Raw genomic sequence first — 21,686 nt, 5'->3', positions numbered from 1 at the left:
TACTGACCTTTATGGGTCCTTGAGCTGACCCAGAACTGTTGCTTTTTGTTTTTTCAATTCTGTAATAGCTGAATTTTGACTACATTTCTAAAGTCTTAACTTCTCTTTCAAGTAATAAAGAAGTTACTTTCCATAAAAGTTTGAAGTTCAAAAGGAAAGATATAAGCAATTTTTCATGTTGTCAACTTATCAACTGAAAGACTGTCTTTCTTACAAAACTTCAAACAATTAGGGAAGAAATAAACTCTGAATATTCATCCAAATTCTAGTGGTTTTTATATAAGGTTTAATCTAATAGTTCAAATACTAATCTTAGAATATACTTGTACATATATTAAATGAATAAATTTTGTATTAACTCTTGAAATAATGAAGTTATTTGAAATGTAATGCATGAATTTTAGTAGCAATGCATATACGAATCTATTATAGCTTAACAATATGAAGTAGCCAAAATACATTTGGGACTGTGACAGGATTTGTGGGAGCTTTCTCCTTTGAAAGAATGCTCCTGGCTTTGAATTTCAAATGCTACATTTTGTAGCAGATGAACAAAAGTAATCCTCTTTTTTTAAAAAAAAATTTAATTTTTTTTTTTAAAAAGCCAGATAATTACATGTCTGCCTCACATTCAGTTAAGTCTTTGGTGATGGGCTTTGAAGGGTATGTTTTATATTTTGCTTTCTTTTGTTTGGGCTTTAGTTTTGGGCTGGGGTATTTTTGGTTTGTTTTTTGCTGTCAGTCTTTGCTGAGAAGTTGCTGATACCACTACTAGTAGTAAACTGTTCTTTGAAGAAAGCTTTGACAAAAATTCTAGTTTGAAATGTAAACTGGAAAAGTACAAAGCTACCGTGAGGAGAGTCCAATCGTCCCCATTGCCTGAGAATTTTTTTTTTGTTATGTGAAAGCAACATAAATCTTAATAGAAAAAACTAATGGTAGCAAGGTAGACTAAAACAACCTAATTTTGGTCTGAAAGTAATCTACTGTTATACAGTAATATACTGTATTTATTGAATTTGCTTTGCTCTAGTACTTTTTCCATTGTTTTCCAAGCATCATTCTAATTATAATTTTCTGTTTGGTCACTACTTGGATAATGTAAGTGGTACCCATTATTGAAAGGTAGTCTGTATTTGTACTAATACAGAGAATGCCAGTTTAGAAATGAGCCTGATTGCATGGTTCATTTTGTTCTCCTTTGTAGAGCCAGGCTGCGGCCCACTACAAAGGCACTAAACATGCCAAGAAGCTCAAAGCACTGGAAGCCATGAAAAATAAGCAGAAATCTGTTACTACCAAGGACAGCGCAAAGACTACCTTCACTTCCATCACTACCAATACCATCAATACCAGCTCTGACAAAACAGGTTAAGCGACAATCTTTGTTGGTTTTGTTTGGTTCAGTTTTGGTTTGGTTTGTATTTCTTTTTCCTTGTTTAATTCCATGTTGGTTTTGTTATGTGCTTGCCACATTGATTCATGCTCGATCCATCTTTCTGTGTGATATTGATTTCTTTAAGTCCTTGTTCAGTAGGCTGGTAAGACTCCAATAGTCATGTAGCTGATTTCTCTTAGTGAAAAGAGGCTTAACATTCTTTTTATGATGGAATGCAAAACTCATTACTTGATTAACACATCAACTGATCTAAACCTCCTTGTCTAGTATGCACTATCTATCAATAATTATATATGGCACATATTTAACCCCAATGTAACAAATTGCACTATTTGTGTCTAGAAGCCTCTTAATAAGCTTTTTCAGTAAAAACCTAATTTTCATAAATTTCAAACATTGCATTATTTTTTTAAAATGGCTATTGCATGGTTTTGAATTGGAAAAGAGCTGTATAACCTCTATTCCACACAGTCAGGTAAGTGCTATTGATACCAATTATTCTGCCTAAAAGAGTCTTCATACTGAACTAATAGTGTTTAAATTATTGTGTGCGTAAAAGTTACTCCTTTGTAAATAAAATCTACATATTAGTAAAGGCAACAGGATTTAGTTGACATTGCTTCTAAAATATGCATCTATTGTAAATTTCAAAGGAACATTGTAAGGTCACTGAGAGGTAGTCTAGTGTCTCACAAGGTATGACTGCTCTTGTGTATAGAGGGATACAGTTTGCATATTTAGACATAACAAATGCCCCTCCTCAAGTGAGGCAAAAATAACCACAAGGAAAAAAAAAACCAAAGCTGTGAAACATCAGAGACCTACCTACTGATGCTGAAAACTGCTCATTTGGAACCACTTCTGATCCAGTAAGTTCAGGATGTGCAGTAACCAACAGAAAAGTACCTTGCAAGCATTTGTACTTGGTACTATATTTTTTATAGACAAAACTATATTTTCACTTTATTTGTTATAGACAGATAGCTCTATGTCTATCTCTCTCTATAAATATGTTTATCTTATTTATAACTCGCTATTATAGACAGCATATGTTTCTTTATGGAGATTTATACCCTAATTATAATGGGATGACTTTAAGAACTATTTGCTACACTGTTTTTGTCTTTGTTACCACAAGAAAAGGAACGAAAATATTCTGAGAGGTTTTTTGTGATGAAAGAAATTAAGTATGGGAAAACAGAAAGAATGGGAAGAATGTCAAAAGTTATGTGTTTCTAAATATACAAATAATTTTAAAAGTTTCTTGTGCTGTTACTTGTCGAGATATTCAGAGCAGGAAAGAGGATGTTGTGTGAAAAGAGTGATTTATTGTTTACCAAATATGATTTAGTAGTTGAAGAAAATAACTGAAGAAAAGATCTTTTAAAGCTTTAAACTGTATTGTTAAAAAACTTTTGTCTTACACTGTGTAAATTTGAAAGATTTTCCAATGTGTCTTAAAACCAATCTGAGTTTTTCTATCAAGGTTTGAATTAAATCCCTGACAAGATATATGAACCGTCCTGTATCCAAGGTCAGTAGTCCAAATCCGTCTTATATCAGCATAAGTAAGAAAATATCAGAAATCCAGCTGCTCACATAAGCAATGGCCTGTGCTGGAATTTCTCCAGCTGTACCATTCACAGTGGCTGTGAATTCCTGGATTCATTTCATAGAATATGTGTAAACATGCATGTATGTATATGTATACATATATTTATTCTGTGTTAAAAACACTGACCTTAATGGGTTTCTAAAAGACACATATGGATGGTAATTGACAAAAAACCAAAACCCTTAGAATTTCTTAAAATGTTGAGAGCCATATTCAACTGCTGCCAAAGCCCTACTTAACAAGTGGCATTCAAAGTAAGGCAGGCAGTTCTATCTAGATGCAGTTATTACAGGTCAGCATTGATGTGACTGGCAACAGAATAAAATCCTTGGTGTAAATTATCCTTAGTCAAACATGTATACATGGTGAGGGGAAAAATAATCGGGTAGTCAAAAGGATGAAATTTTCTGTCTACTACGACAAGTCAAAAATTTCATAAATTGGATTTTATTTCCTTTCTGGTTGTTCTTATGTCCTGTATTTGCTAGATAGAACTTTTAAAGGCAAAATTATTCTGGACATCAGAATATGCTGCATTGTGTGAGTTTCTACATCTGGAAATTATCAGTGTAGGAGTCAAACATCCTGATACTAATACACAGTTCTCAGGGAATAGTTGTACTAACGAACATAATTCATAAATGAATCTTTCAGAACTAGAAGAAAGTTACTAAGTCCATGTACTTGAGATAATTTGGAACAAAAGATTTTTTTACAGTGTTTTAAACCTGTCAGCTGAAGATTGATAGTGGATCCCAAATATACTGAGTATAGGGTTGTGTAGATATCACTTCTTATATATCATCTACAGCAGTGGTTAAATGCTGAACTGCATGTCAGTCACAGCACATTGGTCAGGACTTCAGATCACTGGTTCTGTGTACCTTTAGCAGCTACAGTAAACAAAATGTCATCAGGAAATCTGTGCTGCTATGCAATAAGGATTGTGAAAAAAATCATGTATTATACAAACTGATTCAAGGGCTAAGGCAGTAATTTGTTATGTTGCTTATTCTGGAACTATTTTGTTGGGTGTGCCAGCATGTGTTATTGACACTGTGCAGCTCACAGTATAATCTTACTCCTTAAAATCTCTCATACATGGTTCCTGGTGTTTAAATTATGTGTTAAAGAGAAAACATTAAAAATGAGGCTATTTTGCTCATTCTGTGAAAGTCGTTATTTTTTTTTTTGTCCCTTTTAACTAACTTTTAGAATTATTAGAAGGCTTGAACTTGAGTCTTTGGAGGAATAAAACATCATGAAGAGTTATGTTGCCAGTCATATAATGGCAATGCCATTCTCAAGATGTGAGAACTTCTTATCATGTCTAGTATTTCTTTCTTCTTTCATTTGTATTTACTAATTTTTATGTTATGTGGGTAGTCAGGACAGAAGAACAGAAAATGTGAGCATTACAAGGGGAAGCCTACTATATGGCATTATATAAACCAGATTTCAATATTTCTTGATCCTCCAATTCAGATGTGACAAAAATAAATGCATATTTTTGCTATATATTAACACACATGCATATATATTGTCTCATAGTATATCGTTAAACATCTTTCATGGCTTTGCAAATTGCTCCTCCTTTCTGAAAAGGTATGTTTTCTTCAAAAATATGCTTCATATCTTCAGCTGTAAGGACTGATACTTTGGAGCAATTGTCAAAATATATTTAGATAGAGTGCATTCTATCATCCTAAATAAAATACATGCCCAGTAAAGTCATTGTCCTGCACTTGGATTTTTGGAAAATAGATTGAATTGCCAGTATTATATCCATGTAAAATTATGCCCATCTAGTTATTGCATATGTCTAAATATTAATCTTTTCCAAAGCTATGTGAAGTTAAGCAGGACACTGCATGACCACATTATCACAAATTAAGTCTTGAAGATTTGGACTGCTTTTATTTATTTATTTATTTATCTATTTATTTATTCAGCAGAGAATTCAGTATGAGTTAGATCATTTGGTATCAGTGGAAAAGGAGGAAAAGACCTTTCAAAGGGGGAGAAAACATGTCATTGGGAGCCATCAGTATAGCAAAGTCTTTAATGCTGCTTTTGAATGTTATACACTGTGCCTTGAAACCTATGTACTTAAATGCAATGAACAGTTCTTGAAAACAGACAAAAATGTGATGAGCAGAAAAAGTGTGTATCTGGGCCAAGGCACAGACAAGATCATCTATCATTAGTACAGTCTTAACAGCTAAGGGACCCCTGTGCTGTCAGAGAACAAAATGGTTGTGCCTGTCCTAAAAAGCTTACAGTTTCATGTAAGATGAGAAACAACTTAAGGAATAGACACCATAAATGTAACAGGCAGGTGTTTAAAAGAGTGATAACATAAATGTGTTCGAGTGATAAGGGCATCATAAGAAATGAAAACTGATGAATGGATCAGATGGAAAAGGAAGAGGATTGAGGATTTTTTCAGATACTGAACCTGTGTTGGCAACAGCATAACAGCATTGGTGGAGGCATAAGATCTCTTAATTTTTTTGTCACTGAATCATACAAAAATTCTTCTGTGTAAAAAATTTTAGTTTCATTAGCCTTTTTTTTTTTTTTTTTTTTTTTCTTCCTAAGAAGTGGTAGGATATTTCTGGTCAGCAGATGAAACACCCTCTTGAAATCTGAAATAGCAATTTCAGTCCAACTGGGATAATTATGAAATTGAGAACAGCCATTCAGGCAAGGTCTTGAACATAAAAGTAAAGGCAGGAGGGAGAAAGCAATCAGAAATGATGTGGTAATTCCAAGTAAACTTTGCAGGAGGAAGAAAGTAGATGGCGTGAGATGGAAAGGTTTAGAATGATATGTAGGGTTTGGCAGCCAAAATACCAGAGGATGGCAGGATTTTTGAGGTTCTGTGAAAGGATGTCATTATGGACGTCTGAAGATTGACAAGGCCACCCCTACAGGTCAGAGCAGAGTTAGCCTGAGCAGGATGCTGAGTATCTTTTCCAGTTGAGTTTTGTGTATCTACACAACCTTTTGCTGGGCAACCCATTCTATAGTTTGCCCAGTATTAAAGAAAAGCAAAGAGGTTTTTTTGTGTTTCAGCCCAATGTCCTGTATTTCAGTTTCTGTCTATTGTGCCTTTTCCTGTCACTGGGCACTAATTAAAAGAGTCTCTGTATTTTATATTCCCTGACCTCATCAGGTATTTATATACGCTGCTGGTTTATTTTTCAAGTGGTGCCTTCCAAGTTCTTTTTCACAAAGCTGCTTTCCAGATTCTCAGCCTCCAGCCCAGACCGATTTGTAGGGTTATGGCTTCCCACTTGTGGGACTTTCTTGCTTTCCTTCATTGAACTGCAATGGACTTCTGTTGTGTAATTTCTCCAGTCAGTCGAGGACCCTTTGAATGGCAACCCATCCATTTGGTGTGTCAGGCCCTTCTGCAAGTTTTTAATCATCAGCAAACTTGCTGAAGGCACACTCTGCCCCATTGTCTGGGTCATAAATTAAGACTTTAAAAAATATTGGGCAATATTCATCACCTGCACAGTAAAAAAGTTCTTTCTCACATTCAGATGGAATTTCCTGTGCATCATGTTCTGCTCATTGCTTCTTTTCCTACTACTTGACATCACCAAGAAGAGCCTGGCTCCATCCTCTCGGCACCCTCCCTTCAGATACACATAGGCATTGTTGTGATCCTCTCTCAGTCAATCTCTTCTGGAGGCTGAACAGGCCCAACTCTCAGCTGTTTCTCATAAGGGAGATGCTCCAGCCCCTTAAATCATCTTTGCTGCCCTCCTCTGGACCCTCTGCTGGAGCTCCATGTCTCTCTTGTACTGAGGAGCCCAGAACTAAACACATCATTTCATATGGGGCCTTACCAGGGCTGAGCAGAGGGGCAGGATCACCTCCCTTGCTCTGCTGGCAACACTCTTCATAATGTGCCCTTAGGACACCATTGGCCTCCTTGGCGTCCAGGACACGCTGTTGGCTCATGGATAGCTTTTTGTACACCAGGAGCCCCAGGCCCATCTTGGCAGTGCTGCTTTTCAGCCTCTGCTGGTGCGTGGGGTTATTCCCCAGATGCAGGACCTGCATTTGCCTTTGTCGAATTTTCAGAATGTTCTTTGCTCATCTCTCTCATTTGTTGAAGTCCTTCTGAAGGGCTGCACAGCCCTCTGAGGTATTGGTCACATCTACCATCTTTATGTCATTACTGATCTTGCTGGGGATGTATCTGCCCCTTCATCCAAGTAATTGATAAGCAAGTTAAACAATACTGGGCCCAGTATTGAACCTTGGGGAACACCAGTAGTGACAGGCCTCCAGCTGAACTCTGTGCCACTGAATATGACCCTCTGGTTCAGCCGATTCTCAATCCACTGTCCACTCATCCAGTCCACACTTCCTGAGTTTGTCTGTGAGGATGTTGTAGAGATGAGTGTTGGGAACCTTGTTAAAGTCAAGGTAGACAAGGTAGACCTGCTGCTCTCCCCTCATCCACCCAGGTAACTGATTCACCATAGAAGGCAGTCAGGTTGGTTAAGCATGATTTACAGCTTCAGTGAATCCATACTGACTACTCCTGATCATCTTCTTGTCATCTGTGTGGATAGAGATGGCCTCCAGAAAGGCTGTTATTTCCCTGGGTCCCTCTCCTTGCCCTTTTTGAAGACCAGGGTGACATTTGCTGTCTTCCAGCCCTCAGGCACCTCTCTTTTTCTCTGTGACCTTTCAAAGATTGTGAGCAGCCTAGCTGTGGTGTTCTGTGGCTCTCTCAGGACTCATAGATGCATCCTGTTAAGGTCCATGGGCCTGTTGGTGTTCTCTGACCCAAGCCTCCTTTAACCAAGGAAATTTCTTCCAAGGAAATACTTCCAGTACTCCTTTATCCTGATCTCCTAGGTCAGAGATTCCTGATTTTTATTTGTTTGTAACATGAGTGAGCATGTCCTTATTAGACCATTGTGTCTCTTTCAGGTCTCTAGTAAGGAGTCAAGGGGCTTTGTTATTAGTAGGTACTGCTTTATTTAAGATTCAGAGTTTCTGTTCTAAATTGTAGAGGAAAGTTTCCGAATGCAGTGCTCAAATGAAAACTTGTTTGTGTGAATATTTATAGATGGACAACTTATAATTGACTAGTACTACTGTTTATATTGTTATGTTTCTGCATGTTTGGTTTCAATATTTGCCCTTCTCTGACCAGTACTTACTTGTTTGCTCCAGTACTATGCATTACCATACCTTGTTTGCTTTCTTTTATCTTTTAATATGTTACATTAGTTCTGTACACAGATGCATCTGTGCAGTTCCCGGTTCAGCTCCAGGACCTGTAATAGAAAGGAAGTCCCATTAAAAAATGAAAATAATTTTCCTCATATCTCTCCTTTCTTTTTATTTTCAATTTAATTTTATCTTCCTTACTTTCAACTGTTTATGATAAACCTAGGATTTATATAATATTTTATCTATTTAGGCATTTTTATAAAATCCCTAGGGTTTCATGTATATGATGGTTTCCATCTATTAAGCATTACTGGTTTATTTCTGGTATTGCTTGGTGTACCTGCCCTATTTTAAAATATTTATTATTTTTGCTCTTCAAGTTACTTCTTTAATCCTTTGTTCCTAATGCCAAATTACCCTAACTTTTCCTTTCTTAATTAAAGCTTAAGGAGATATACTGATGTATCTATAATATTAACATTGCCTATTCATTAGCATTTTATAGGCAGATCTTCTTGTAATCTTTTCTAGCTAAAAGAAATTCTATTTCTAACAATAATACTTATGTCAACTGTACTTAAAATTCAAAATAGTATTTAATACTATTCCAAATCTACTGGTGTATGCAGAAACTATTTACTGCATGATCCCAGTGTGCAATTTGCTTTTACAGCTTAGGCTGTGACTACCCTTGTATATGTAATTATTATATTAAGAATGCTTAATCTACGAATACAATTCAGTGCAGTCTGTTTGTTTAACTTAGCTGTTTTGTTTCCATATGCTTTATTTTATCATAAAGCGTGCTTTTGTTGTGGCAAGTGATTTCCTCAGATCATTTCAGCATTGCTTAGGGCACAGCAAAATTAACAGGCTAGCTCTGGGTTCAGGCTTGTGAGATGCTGGATGTAAATTGCTTTTCTTTGCATGTCAGTGTTTTAGTATACATCAAAAGAGAACAATGACCTTGAAGTTTGAATTTTTAAGGGTTTTTACTTTGTATTTACTTGTTTATGATATTTTGCATGGAACATTCAAAAGTTACAAATGTGAAATAATAAAAGAGAAGCAATTGCTTGGTGATTAGCAGAACACAGATGAATTTCAAAACAAACTAGAGATCTTAATGGATGCCTTCCCAATCACTGAATTCCTAAAGCTGAACAGTTTCTTTTTTTAATTTTATTTCACCCAAAAATCTTTAAAAGAAGTTGTAGTCTGAAAGACATGTTCTTATTTTTTAATTCTCTTGTTCATTTACTTGGAAATTAGAAATACTATTTCATAACTGTAGATTATCACATGCCTGGAAAATTCAACCCAAACCAGCAAAATTTAACCGTGCAGTGCCATCTTTCACTTTAAATCATCTGTGCTTTGACTTTTCCATACTTCAGACAATCTGTAGCTAACTGCAGCACTAAATGTTATCAGCATTCCACAGACTGTTGTACCAATTTTGTATTAGAGCTTGATGGCAATTTGGAAGACAATAGCTTCTCTTTTGATGTCTGTGTAGAACTAGAGCTTTTTCTTTCTTTCAGAGAGTCGCTAAATAACGATATAAAAATTACAGTAATTTATGTGTGCCTCAATTGATCATGAATGTGAAATAAAATCCTTCTTTGCTTGCATCTACGTATGCTGAGAGCTTCATCATATGAACGCCATGTGTTTTCTGTGGACCCAGCTGCTTTTGATTGTGATTGCCTTCACAGCAATTTTATGCTTGAATAATCCTGCAGTTGGAAACTGCTGTCAGTCACAACATCTGTATCAGCCTATTGAATCCGTATCAAAGTCCAATACTGACAATGGTATTGTTCAGAGGTCTGAAAAGCCTTTTCTATTGAAATATTAAGTAGAGTCTTTCTTTCTATCTAAAGGAAAAGTCAGCTTGACTGCTGCATGCCCGAAATAGTAACAACTGGAAATTTTGAGAGTGATCTTCTGTTTGTTAGGTGTCTGTAAGTTATTCATCAGTACTGTTACAAATCAAGCACTGTAGCACATATCTGCTGGATGACACATTCTGCATGGTGTGTTTTGTTGTTATGTTGGGAAGAGCATTGACAGTATTGAGGATGAATTTGAAGACATCTCAGTTCTAGCCATCGGAATTTCAGAAAAATTGTTGCACTCTTAGATTTCCTTTCAAGTTCTTATTGTAAAACATCAGCTTCAGAAGCTTGTTACTAACAAGTATTTGTTTGTGGACTAATTTGAAATGGAGTAGAAACTTCTTGATCCAGTGCTCTTAGATAGGTGGTGAGTTTTTCCAAGTATGGAATTTTTCACACGAGAAGAGTCTGTTTTGAGGGCAACCAAAAGTAGGTCTTAATTTAAGCGATCCATCTTGTTTCAATCTGATGTCATACTGGCCAGACACGGCAAAACAAGGAGTTAGTCAGTTCTCTGTTGAGGACTGGGTTTGTTTGAGGGGTCTGGATTTTTTTTTGGGGGGGGAATGTTTTTAAGGCAAGAACAACCAAATCTCCAAAGATGCTTCAGAGCTTGCTTAGATTATTTTCTTTTGTGGTTCATGTTGTGTTCTTGCCATGCTTAAATCAAGAAAGCTGGGGAGTGTGGTTAAGGAAATGAGTAAATGTACTGTGCTAAATGTTGGAGCCATTGCTATATGATCATAGCACCATTCAGAGGGATCTAAAGACGGCCATAGCTGCAAAAGTTCTGTTAATAAATGTTGGGGAGTCTGCTTTACCCAGTCTTTGGCATTTTATTTGCCGTCCATGTGACAAAAACTTGGTGCAGTAGAAATCATTATTTCTAGAAACAGATTATTATATATACATATAGTATTTTCAGAAAAAGGCCAAAAGTGTGTAGTATTAAAATCTTTTGTAAGAACGGGAAGCACAATCTAATCATGCAACAATTCTATATATTCTCTTTTCCATTTGGTATTGGACAACTTTCAATAATGTGTTTAAAATGTGTGTAGACCAGTGATTTCTTTCCTCTACCAGAGAACTCTTATAGGTGAAATTCCTCCCTACTGTGTCATTCTTTTGTTAAAATATACCTTCCACTCTGCTGTATTAATGGAGTTAGACATCATAAATATTCATTTTATATTTGGTACCAGTCAAAAAAGTAAATATCTGACAGGACCAAAGACTTTCTGTCTTCCTGCCATTTTCCCCCTTATGCCTGAAGGAAAAAAAAAAAAATTGTGTTTTGAATTAGTGACTATATAGCCAAATAAAAAAAATTCTCCTAACTTGTAGTTGTTTTAAGGTTTGCTACCACTGCTTTTGCAACTCATCTAAATAAGCCAAAAATTTGGCTAAACTTTACTGAGGTATCTTCAGCACCAGCAAATATCAAGTTATCTTGAGATAAAGTATAGCTGTGACTGTAATATCTGTTTGAGGAGAAAAGTAAACATGCAGTTTGTCTTCATGCAGCTGAACTCTATGCTTCTTAGACTTAATGTAGCTTTCCATACACTAAGTGGCATGCTTATAGGTTAAAGTTTGGGCAGGCCACACCTATCATTTCAGAATAGGTACAGTCAGAGTCTCTTATTATCAAGATTCATATAGGGTTTCAAAGGTTTTTAAGAATTATTCTGTGTTTCTCATTTCATCTTTGTGCATTCTGCACTCCACTGTGCTATACCTAATAACAGTTCCAGTACTAAAGCTCTTGTTTTGTGGCATATGCATAATTTAATTAGAATTAAAGATGCTAGAAAAAATTGTGTAAATTGAAAAGAAGAGCTGCAAAATAATATTATAGGAAAAAATGAATACAAAAGCAAATATAAACTCATCAAAGGAAATAAAAAGGCACTTTTAAGCGTAAAAGGACCAAGAGACTGTGTCTTAAATTAAACTTGAGAGGGGAAAAAACCAGTTTATTAATGTAAATTTAATGATTATACTGATGTTTAAGTTCTTTCCATACCAATGGCAAAATTTAGTATATTTAACCAGAAGTACTAAATTAGACAACAGATCAGGAAACCTTCCATATGGCTTTAAAAGAAGCAGATAAAGAGCATTCTAGATAAGCTGTTATGTTTTTGTGTTCATTGTACACACTGAAGAAAATCTAGAGGACTACAAGAAAGCTAATGTGTCAATATTCACAAAAGGTAAGCGGGGTGAATCAAGTACTTATAGGTCTATCAGCCTGACACTAATCTCATGAAAAATAGAGCAGCAGCTGGCAGGGAACTAGAGTACTGAAGTAAATGAGATCAATTATATAATTGATTCACTGACAATGAATATGAATTAAGAGAAAGTTATCCTTTCCTACTTAAAATTGTTTTTAGAAGATGACATATTTGATTGATGAAAGTTAAGGAGTGGTTTGTGTTTGCATGGCTCTAGAAAGTGCAGAAGTTAACAATTTTACAAGACGCTGGAATGCTGCAGAAAGAATATGGAACATATTAAGTGGATTTAAGCCTGCTAATTATAGGCCTCAGAATGCAATCTCCAGATAGAAATTGGTATAGAAATATTCCAGTGAAATCCTTTCGGAATAAAGTCTTAATTAGAATGTAATCTTACATCATTTGTTACCTGCAAGCAATTATAAAGTCTTCACAAATTGCACAAAACGTAGAATTTTGGGCAAGTAATAAAGATGAGCTGTAGATTCAGTGCATAAAATACTTTTAATACAGTTAAGAACCATATGGAATTTATTGAAAAGCTGGTGGGACTGAATGTAAAGATGAAATTGACTTGAGAGTACATTGCTAAATATCTACTACGCACGAGCTGTTGGTGCACTGACGTTTCCAGACAGCCTTGTTGAGTAAATACTTTTTTTTGAGCCTGTTGGAGAGATGTAAAGATTTTGGTTTATTTTATCACTATAAACGAAATATATATTTTTTTTTCCAAAGAATGGCATCAAATAGCATAGAAATTTGAGGAAGATCTAATACAATTACTTAAGAATGGTTTAATAGTGAAAGACCTAATGAGATAAATGCATTCAACATGAGTATTTATCTAAAACAATGTAAGAAATATTTTGATTACAGTCTGAAAAAAATAGCGTGAAGCAGCCAAACTTATAGTAAAAACACCCCCAAACTATTATTTGGAGATGTGACAGTATCCAGAGATTGCAAGTGGGGAATAGTTACTCTTAGTCCACAATTAAGATAAAAGTTGCATAATTCTCAAAAGGATTCTAAGAGAAACAAAATTTTATGTGGAATTCTGGTATTCATTTGAATGAAGCTACTAGGTTTAACACAGCAATCAATAAAGACAGTCCTCTGGAAAATATCCTCTGGAAAATGTCACAGTAAAATGTGGACATAAGTATTTCAGGCTTCAAATGAATTATTTTTTTCTCTTTATTATTATATTTCTCCTATATTCCAGAAAAAAAGGTTTTGCTGCTTAGAGGCTGCAGATCTTGTGTATTACACATTTGAGCCATTCTGTAATGAAGTCTTCCAAGTGGCAAATATTATAGTACTTAAATTGAAATATGAGACCAATTGATTTAACTTCAGCCAAACAACATACATTTTCAAAGCTCAAGAACTGATTCTCGAAGTGAGTCCTGCTAAGGTCATACAATTTTATCTTTCTGTGTTTTGTACAGGAATACAAACACAAATGAATAGTGCTTGATTAAGTAAAAGCAGAGAAAATCATAAATGCTGGTGTAGTTTTGTTTGAAAAGACAAAGGCTTTATAGAGCAAAGCTGATTGTATCCTGTCTCAGTGTCCTTAATTAAATCATGGAATTGACTCCAGATAATTGAAGATATTTTATTTCTCTGAAAGACTTTATTTCTATTAGTACACCTACTTTAGTATTTCATTTTTCCTCTCATTACAAGATTTTTAATTGGGAATCAAAATTTATGTTTTAATTTCCAAGTTGCATACTTTCAGGCATTCTTACTACTTCTTTCAATCAGAACTTAGTGCTACTTCCACTTCCTTGTTCTACATCCTTGTTCCACCTCTGATTAGTTTTAAGACTTCTAATAAGCATTTTAGAAGATTCAGAAGGATTTACTTATTTAATCCAGTAGATCTGCACTGATCAAAGCATAGGCAGTTACATTACTTTAAAAAACCCATGTTTCCAGCTAAGTATTAGAGAGAAAGCAAATTTAAGAAATCAGACTTTTTTTATCATACTTTTCAATTGATCTCGTTTCTGCTTGCGAATAACCATTTTCTTAAATTAGTGCACTCAAAAGAACTCTTTAGTTCATTCACCTTATCAGAGGATTCCTGAGACTGCTGCCATGCAGTTTTAATCCCTTCCGGTACTTTACTTTTTGCTATTTCTGGTTAATTTTCTGCTCTACTGATTTAATAGCTGCAAGTTTCTAGCATTGTCTTAGCAGATCCTTCTGAAAGTGGCATCAACAGATTACCCACTATAGTTATCCAGTTGAATTTGCTTGAAGTAGATGCCCTTAATAAAACCAGTATTTCTCAACAGGGAAGGATGCCTCACTTTTTGCTTTCACACATCAGAAAATACCAGCAGCTATTGATGACAGTACTTGGGGAGCTTGAAATACATGACAGATCTTGCCAAACACCCTTGTTATGCTTTTCCTGCACCTGCTTTAGGGCTGCTATTTCTTCTTGTAACACCAGACACAGAGCAAAGGCAATGGCTTAGAGAAGGCTTAGTGTGTTATCTCCCTCACAGACTATGGCTGGTGTGAGTGAACTTCAGCATCACAATTTGATAGATGGGTTGTGGGGACACTTGTGTGTGTGCAGTGCTCACAGCCTGGGGAGCATGCTGCCTGGGCAAAGCTTCTGTACAAATCAGTAGCATGGCTGGCAGGATCTCATAATGTTAATCAGCTCTTTTACTTCAAACTGTAAGATTGGGAACTTTTATCAATAACAGTCGGCTTTGTTACTGCAAGCTTATGACTGATACTTCCCTCACAAAAATTCATACACACTAATCTACAAGATCCATCTACAAGATGAATCCATTACAGGGATGATGGTAGATGTTTTTGTTTAAGTGTAGATTAATTCAGGCATGATACCTGGGTGGTCAAATACTTATTTATGAAGAGGGGAAATAAAAGGGCTTTCATTCCTGCTGCTTTTTGGTCACTGTAGTTTGCCTGCCTTAGGAGTGTGTCGTGTACTGGGTCCTGCAGCTCCTGCTTCAAGTATCACCAGTGAGAGTGGTAATCATATACTGCATGGAGGGTATGAATTATACTCATGATGAATGGTATGGAAACTAATGAAGTAGAAGTAAAGTTCATGCTGACAAAACTGCTACCAGATTTGGAGGGCCATCCTATACTTGCACAAGGGCTCCATTGATTTTTCAAGTTTTTTTGCAGATATCCAAATGTCCTCTTGATTCAAAGTCAGGAGACCTATTTAAGGCTGTGTGAAGTTCTTAAAAGGCAAACAGCCATCTAGCTGAATATTCACACTACCTAATTAGTTATACGTAGTTACTTAACTAGTGTATTTGGGTAAATTTAAAGGGAGCTTACCCAGCCTGCTACTGCAAATTTAAACCTTTAGTCATCACTCTTTTGTTGTTAACAATTTTTCAGTTTTAACATTGGTTTCACTGCGCAAAATTTGAGATTCTTATCCTGCTTTTCCTGTGCCGGGGGATTCTTCAAGCTGTCCACTGTGACGGCTGTTCACAAATGCCAAGTTGTTACTGTATTGCCTTTTAATTATCCAATTTTTTGTCTAGCTCCAAAGCAAGGACCCTGGTTGTCTTCTTTCACAACTGTGAAGCTTGCTTCATGACTGTCATCCACTGTCATTTTGGTTTAAGCGTTTCACAATTTCTGGCTCACTTTAAACAAAGGAACAAAATTAATGGAATTTTGAATTATCCCACTCCTACTAATTGGCACTAACAGTATGTTGTCAACTGCTACAGTTTTGTTGATCAGTAGAAGTCTTGAAGAGCCATCTGTAACTGGAAATCTGTTTCATTGTTTCCTTCAGGTAACAGTCTTTATAGTACTTTAAAGAGATTTTTAAAAATGCAAAACTTCACTTTCCAGGAGACTTCAAAGTAAACCTTTGAAATGAGAATACTCAGGGGAAAAAAAATCCAAATGTTGTGGATACTAGTCTGGTTCATGCAGAGCAGGTCATCATATTTTGCATTATCTTCAGCCTCTGCCTGTATTACTTTGAGTTTGTTACTGACTGCTGTTTATGAGAGGAAAAAAAAAAATAAAAAGGCAACCAACCAAGCAACTGCCAGTCTCAACAAACAAACTCAAACAAGCCCAACAGCCAAACCAGAAAATTGGAAAAAACAGTTTCTCTTTTCCTGCACTTACATGCAGCTGTGCTAATTAGAACTTAGTGTTTTTCTCTTCCTCATATGCTGTGGACAGGACACTGAACCAGTCAAGACACTTGTCATTATGAAACTCATGAGATATATTGCTGGCATTGCTAGCCTGACACATTTGGGAGTTCATTTATCTTCCTTCAGCAGTGTGTCACCATGCTCTGAGCTGCAGCTATTGTGTGCACATGTGCTTTATGGTTGGCACAGAGAGCTTTCCACTGCCTGAGCCCACCTTTTACCTACCCAGTCCTTCAGTACAACTTTCAAGAACGTGCTTAACATTCTCAAGGTCATTACTATATACTTAGGCAGCATCTAAATCAAGACACAAGATTTGATATCTGACCAGAGGAAGGAAGTTTTGTGGTTCATATGATGTGGGTGTTTTTTTGGGTTTTATTGGTTTTGCTTTTTTTAAAAAATTCTTGTTTAGGTTTGGTTTTTTAATACATCTTTGATTATGTGAGCTGAACCAAGACATTTATTTTTAGTATTCAATAGTTAACCTAGTATATTACTAACTGCTTCATCTCCTTGTTTGAAGAATTCATTACTATTTGTTTTATTTTAATGGATTTTTTGGGGGCAATCTGACCTGAATATCTGAAGTAATTCAATGTAGTATTTGAAGTATTGGCAATAAAGTTGACCAGAAGAAGTGTAAGAAGACCTAAGTATTCATTTCACAGACAGTTTAGGATTTTCCTTATTTTAATTTAACTTCAGTGTGATCATCATCCAAGAGGCTTCCATAAGTTGAATTTGGTTTGAAGTTGTACAGTGTGGACAAGGAAAGAAGATGCATCTCTGTGGAACAGAATGGTTGACTGGTGTCAGAATAATGAAACTGATACCCCAAATTCTTCTTAAGGATATGAACAATTGTGCTTTTGTAAAAGAGCTGTTCTTCGCCAACCTATTGAGTTTTTTTTAACTTAGAAAAAAATTTTCATACTAGAAGTAATTACACCTGGTAGTGGAGCTGGAACTAGAGGATCATTAAGGTCCTTTCCAACCCACCCATTCTAAGATTCTAAGTCAGATAACATTTATTGTTTGGAACATATCTTTACCTTATCTTACCTACAGACTACTGAAGCAACAGTGCTACAGAAGGTTCCTCTTTTGCGTCTCTTAGGAAAGGAACAATTCTAATAAAGTAACATAGGACTTCATTAGCAATGCAATCATGTACAGCTTTTTTTTATTGTTTTACCACTTCATTTATGGCAAAAGCTTGCCTGTCTTCTAGATCAGACATACTTATGTCAAACACATAATTTCCAGCTTTAAAAAAGAAGTGCTGAAACTCATCATAGCAGAATTATTAATAGACTATTTGTAAAGTTTTGTAAATATAAAGAGCATGTACCCTAAAGAAGAATCCTTAAAGATTTACTACTGAAATTTATTTAATCAGGAGTTTCTGAATGGAATGTGTATTGTGAATGCATCAAAAAGTTTTGATTACCATTGATAGAATTTTGCAATAAGTCAGGGAGAGGTTTATAGAGAATTTCCCCAGTGCCCATTGTATAAGTGTATATTTACCATTTACTGGTTGATATGTGTTATGAATTGAATAAACAGAGAATTTCTGGCAGATAGAATAGGTTATCCAATTTCAATTCAAATTAATTACATTACTATCATACTGATTGGCACTATGATTATCAAAGTGGGGAAAAAAGAAAAACAAAACAGAAAGCTGGGACACTTTCACATATGTGGAAGTGGGAAAAAAACCCAGTGGAATTGAGGGAGGAACTCCTGAAGTTCCAGTTATGAGTTAAGAGCTTGCAACATTGCCTATTTGGTAGCTAGTTTGTTCAGAGCCCCAGAAACCACCAAGGGAAAACTATGAAGATGTTCAGGATTTAGCTAAAGTATGGTAACGGCCTGACATGTATTTCTCTGGTATTTGTATTTCTCTATTTTTGTATTTATCTCTCATTTTTTATATACCTCCCAACAGATTCGAGTCAAAAAAGGATTTGGAGCACTAGTTCTGTGCCATATCTTCTGCCAAACCATGCACATTTCTGTGTCCATAGAGAAGGGGACTGTGAGGAGAGTTTACCAGCCCTCACAAATCCCAACAGTGGCAACTTATATACAAAGAAAATAATCTAACACAGTGTAGCAAAGTGAAATATCTGATTTAAAATGGTGCTACAAAACATTCTTGTTTTCCTCTAATTCAGTCTTTATGTTTAATTTTTTGGGAGGTTGTGACCATGCTTTGCTGTGCAGCATGAACATATTAGTCCTACATTCTGTATTTCAAACATTGGACTATAGGTAGTTAAGAAGTTTTATTGCTTCAATTAATTACCTATTTGATATCAGAAATACTGATATCAGATATCAGTAAATCCATTGATATCAGAAATAAAAATATTTTCCCTGAATATTTGTTGCATAGATGAGTTGGGGGTTGGGTTTTTAGAAAGCAGAGTCTTAAACTGTGCCTCTTTTTATAAATGAACGTGGCAAATATTTATCTGGACAACTCTGGCACCTCAGACTATCAAAATCTATCATACTAATGCCTTAGAAAACAAGGAATTGAGAGTTTATTCTGGTGTTCTCGGTGTCCATTTTTTGGCAATTCTGACTGCGGGCAAAGTAGGCTCATATCAATTATAGCAAAAAACGCAGGTAGCACCATTCTACAACAACTTTGGGTTTTAGTGTTCTGTTCTGAATGAATTAATGAACATGTTTATAAAGTTGAGCTATGATTATGGTATAATTTCTTATAAATACTGAGTTGTGGATTCTACTGTGCTACATTAGGGTGCTGTAAATATTGGGTGGGGGTTTTTTGCCTTTTTGTTTGTTTGTTTTGTGGGGTTTTTTGTGTTTTTTGGGGGGGGGGTTGTTTGGTTTTTTGTGTGTGTGTGGTTTTTTTGGGTGGTTTTTTTTGTTTGTTTTTTGGTTTTTTGGTTTTTTGGGTTTTTTTTTTTTTAATGGATATCTTTGCAGTATGACCTTACAGACTAATATGATTATCTATATATGTTGCAATATTTGAATGCCATTTGTGGTAGTACATTACTTACGTAGTTGCAGCAACTTCAGGCCCTATTTCTCTAGCCAAACCTTGTAACAACTGTGTAAAGAGTGGAAAACCTGGCAGCCAGGTTCATTCTACTTTATGCTAAACATTCTGACTGTTTTCTTAGATTACATATGGATAATGAACTTGTAAATGAACAGGTCATCTCCTAAGGAGGAATAGTTTGTTTACTCTAACATCAAATAGAGATTACATCCCTTCCCAAACCAAAACATAATAGCAATTTTTGTTAACCTAATTCCTGAAAGGACTAAATTGGTTCGGTTTTTCATGTGGTCTAGCACTTCATATTGAGCTTAAGAATGATTCTGACTGATGTGTAGTTATCAAAACTTGCATTAGCAAAAAGGCTGGAAGAAGAGAGAAGAGGGTAAAATCAAATAAAAAAGAAAATCTTTGTATTTAAGTAACAGCAATTATCAGAAGTTCTGCTTGTATTAATATTGTCTGAGCACATTATAAAGCATTTGTCATTGCAAATGCATTCTTGTCAAATCAAGCAATATTAGAAGAGGACTTTTATAATGAATATTAATATGAGAGACAGCCATAAGTGAAGTAAATTATAGAGGCATACAAATTTAGTATTAACTGCTACAGAAAATAGTCTTCCACTATAAATCAATTTCTTTTTCTAATGTTAATACAAAATTACGGCACTTGGTAGTCATCTGAAAGTTGCTGAGCATTGATATGACTTTTCAAGTACTTTGCTCATGTGTCTAACTAAATTAAAAGTCATATTCAGGAAAATGAGTTTACAGTCTTTGCACTCATCAATTGTGCTGGTTCTGCTCTGTTCTCGTATTCTGTTCACAAATCAAAACACCTCTCTGCTGTTCAGCCTTCTATGACAATTCAGGCAAGTTAAGGAATAACTACAGGAATTATCCCACTGGGTCAGAAATAAGATGAATGAATTTAAGTTTGGCTGTCTGTTTTGATACAGGTTGTGAAAATGCCAGGTTTGGTTTGTTGTTTGTTTGCTTTTTTAGTTCAAGATTCCTTGCTTTTAACCGTCATTGTAAAAATATGCATCTGGATTTGTGCTAGGATTTTTTTCCTTGATCTCAGTTTTGGTGTGTGCTGTTTTGGATCAGGAAGTGGAAGAAAGACTTTGGCACATTAGGTATTATGTATATGAAGCTGGACTTCATAATTTTACCAATATATTGGTTTGGGGTTTTTTTGGAATTGGTTGGGTTGGGAAGGAGGGGTTGTTTCTGGTTAGCATTCATTAGATACTAACACTCTTACAGGAAAATACTTTTCCAGGGAAATTTTGACTTTCTGTGTAGATATTATTTGGCATGTTTTTTCTCAGTACCAAAAAACTCGTTCTGAATTTTAATAAATATGTAATAACTGCAAACAATATTTCCAGTAAGGTATAATGATGTTAGAATCTTATTTTCTACTAGTTTAAGTTGAAAAACAAATATATTTTTCTTATTTTCTTTTGATAGGTGGTGACAGTCACACTTTTGGAGTTTTGAAAGCAATTACCATATGGCTTTTTTGTTGTTATTGTCATTGTCATAGTGCTTTGATGGCTAATGATTCATCTTCTATGATAAAAGCAAAAAATTGGCAAATGTGTATTTAGAAGAAGTGTAATTAATTAGCTCTAAATGGGTATATTATTTTGCTTCTGTGTAGGGATATGCCTGAATAGAAACAAATCTGTAAACTGTTTTTCAAATGAGCAAGTATGGAGCAAAGGCGTGATGGAATTTTAAATATAATTCTGTCTAGTGACAAGTCTTAGGTGTTGGAAGTGTGGAATTTAAAGACCTAAGTCTGAACTTAACCATTTTTAAAGCTTTTGTTTGTCTTTTATCTCTATTTCAGAGACACCTCAGGTTTTGGCATTTAAGTTCCTCACATTGGCATAGCAGGATCACCTTTTCCCTTGTGTTTCACAGAACTAAACAATTAAGGATTCATCAGACCTCTTCTAGTTGATGCTGATAATATGCTGTTAGATTGCATCTGGATTTTAGCTTATATAAGGATCTGCATGTAATAGTCAAATAGTCTTCCTGGAAATAAGTTAA

The 21,686-nt window shown here is 35.3% G+C and overlaps 1 protein-coding gene across 4 annotated transcripts in view; it reads left to right on the top strand.

Moving 5' to 3' along the window:
• ZNF385D (zinc finger protein 385D) overlaps window positions 1-21,686 on the top strand; it is a 406,562-nt gene that overhangs the window by 343,133 nt on the left and 41,743 nt on the right. For all 4 annotated transcript variants that reach the window (XM_066319782.1, XM_066319788.1, XM_066319797.1 and 1 more), the window contains one exon: window positions 1,208-1,370. In XM_066319782.1, the coding sequence (XP_066175879.1) occupies window positions 1,208-1,370 (163 nt within the window). The remainder of the gene's footprint in view (window positions 1-1,207; window positions 1,371-21,686) is intronic.

The sequence above is a fragment of the Sylvia atricapilla genome, chromosome 1 (genome assembly GCF_009819655.1).
Source record: "Sylvia atricapilla isolate bSylAtr1 chromosome 1, bSylAtr1.pri, whole genome shotgun sequence".
Taxonomy (NCBI): Eukaryota; Metazoa; Chordata; class Aves; order Passeriformes; family Sylviidae; genus Sylvia; species Sylvia atricapilla.
This window is presented reverse-complemented; position numbering and strand designations above follow the sequence as displayed.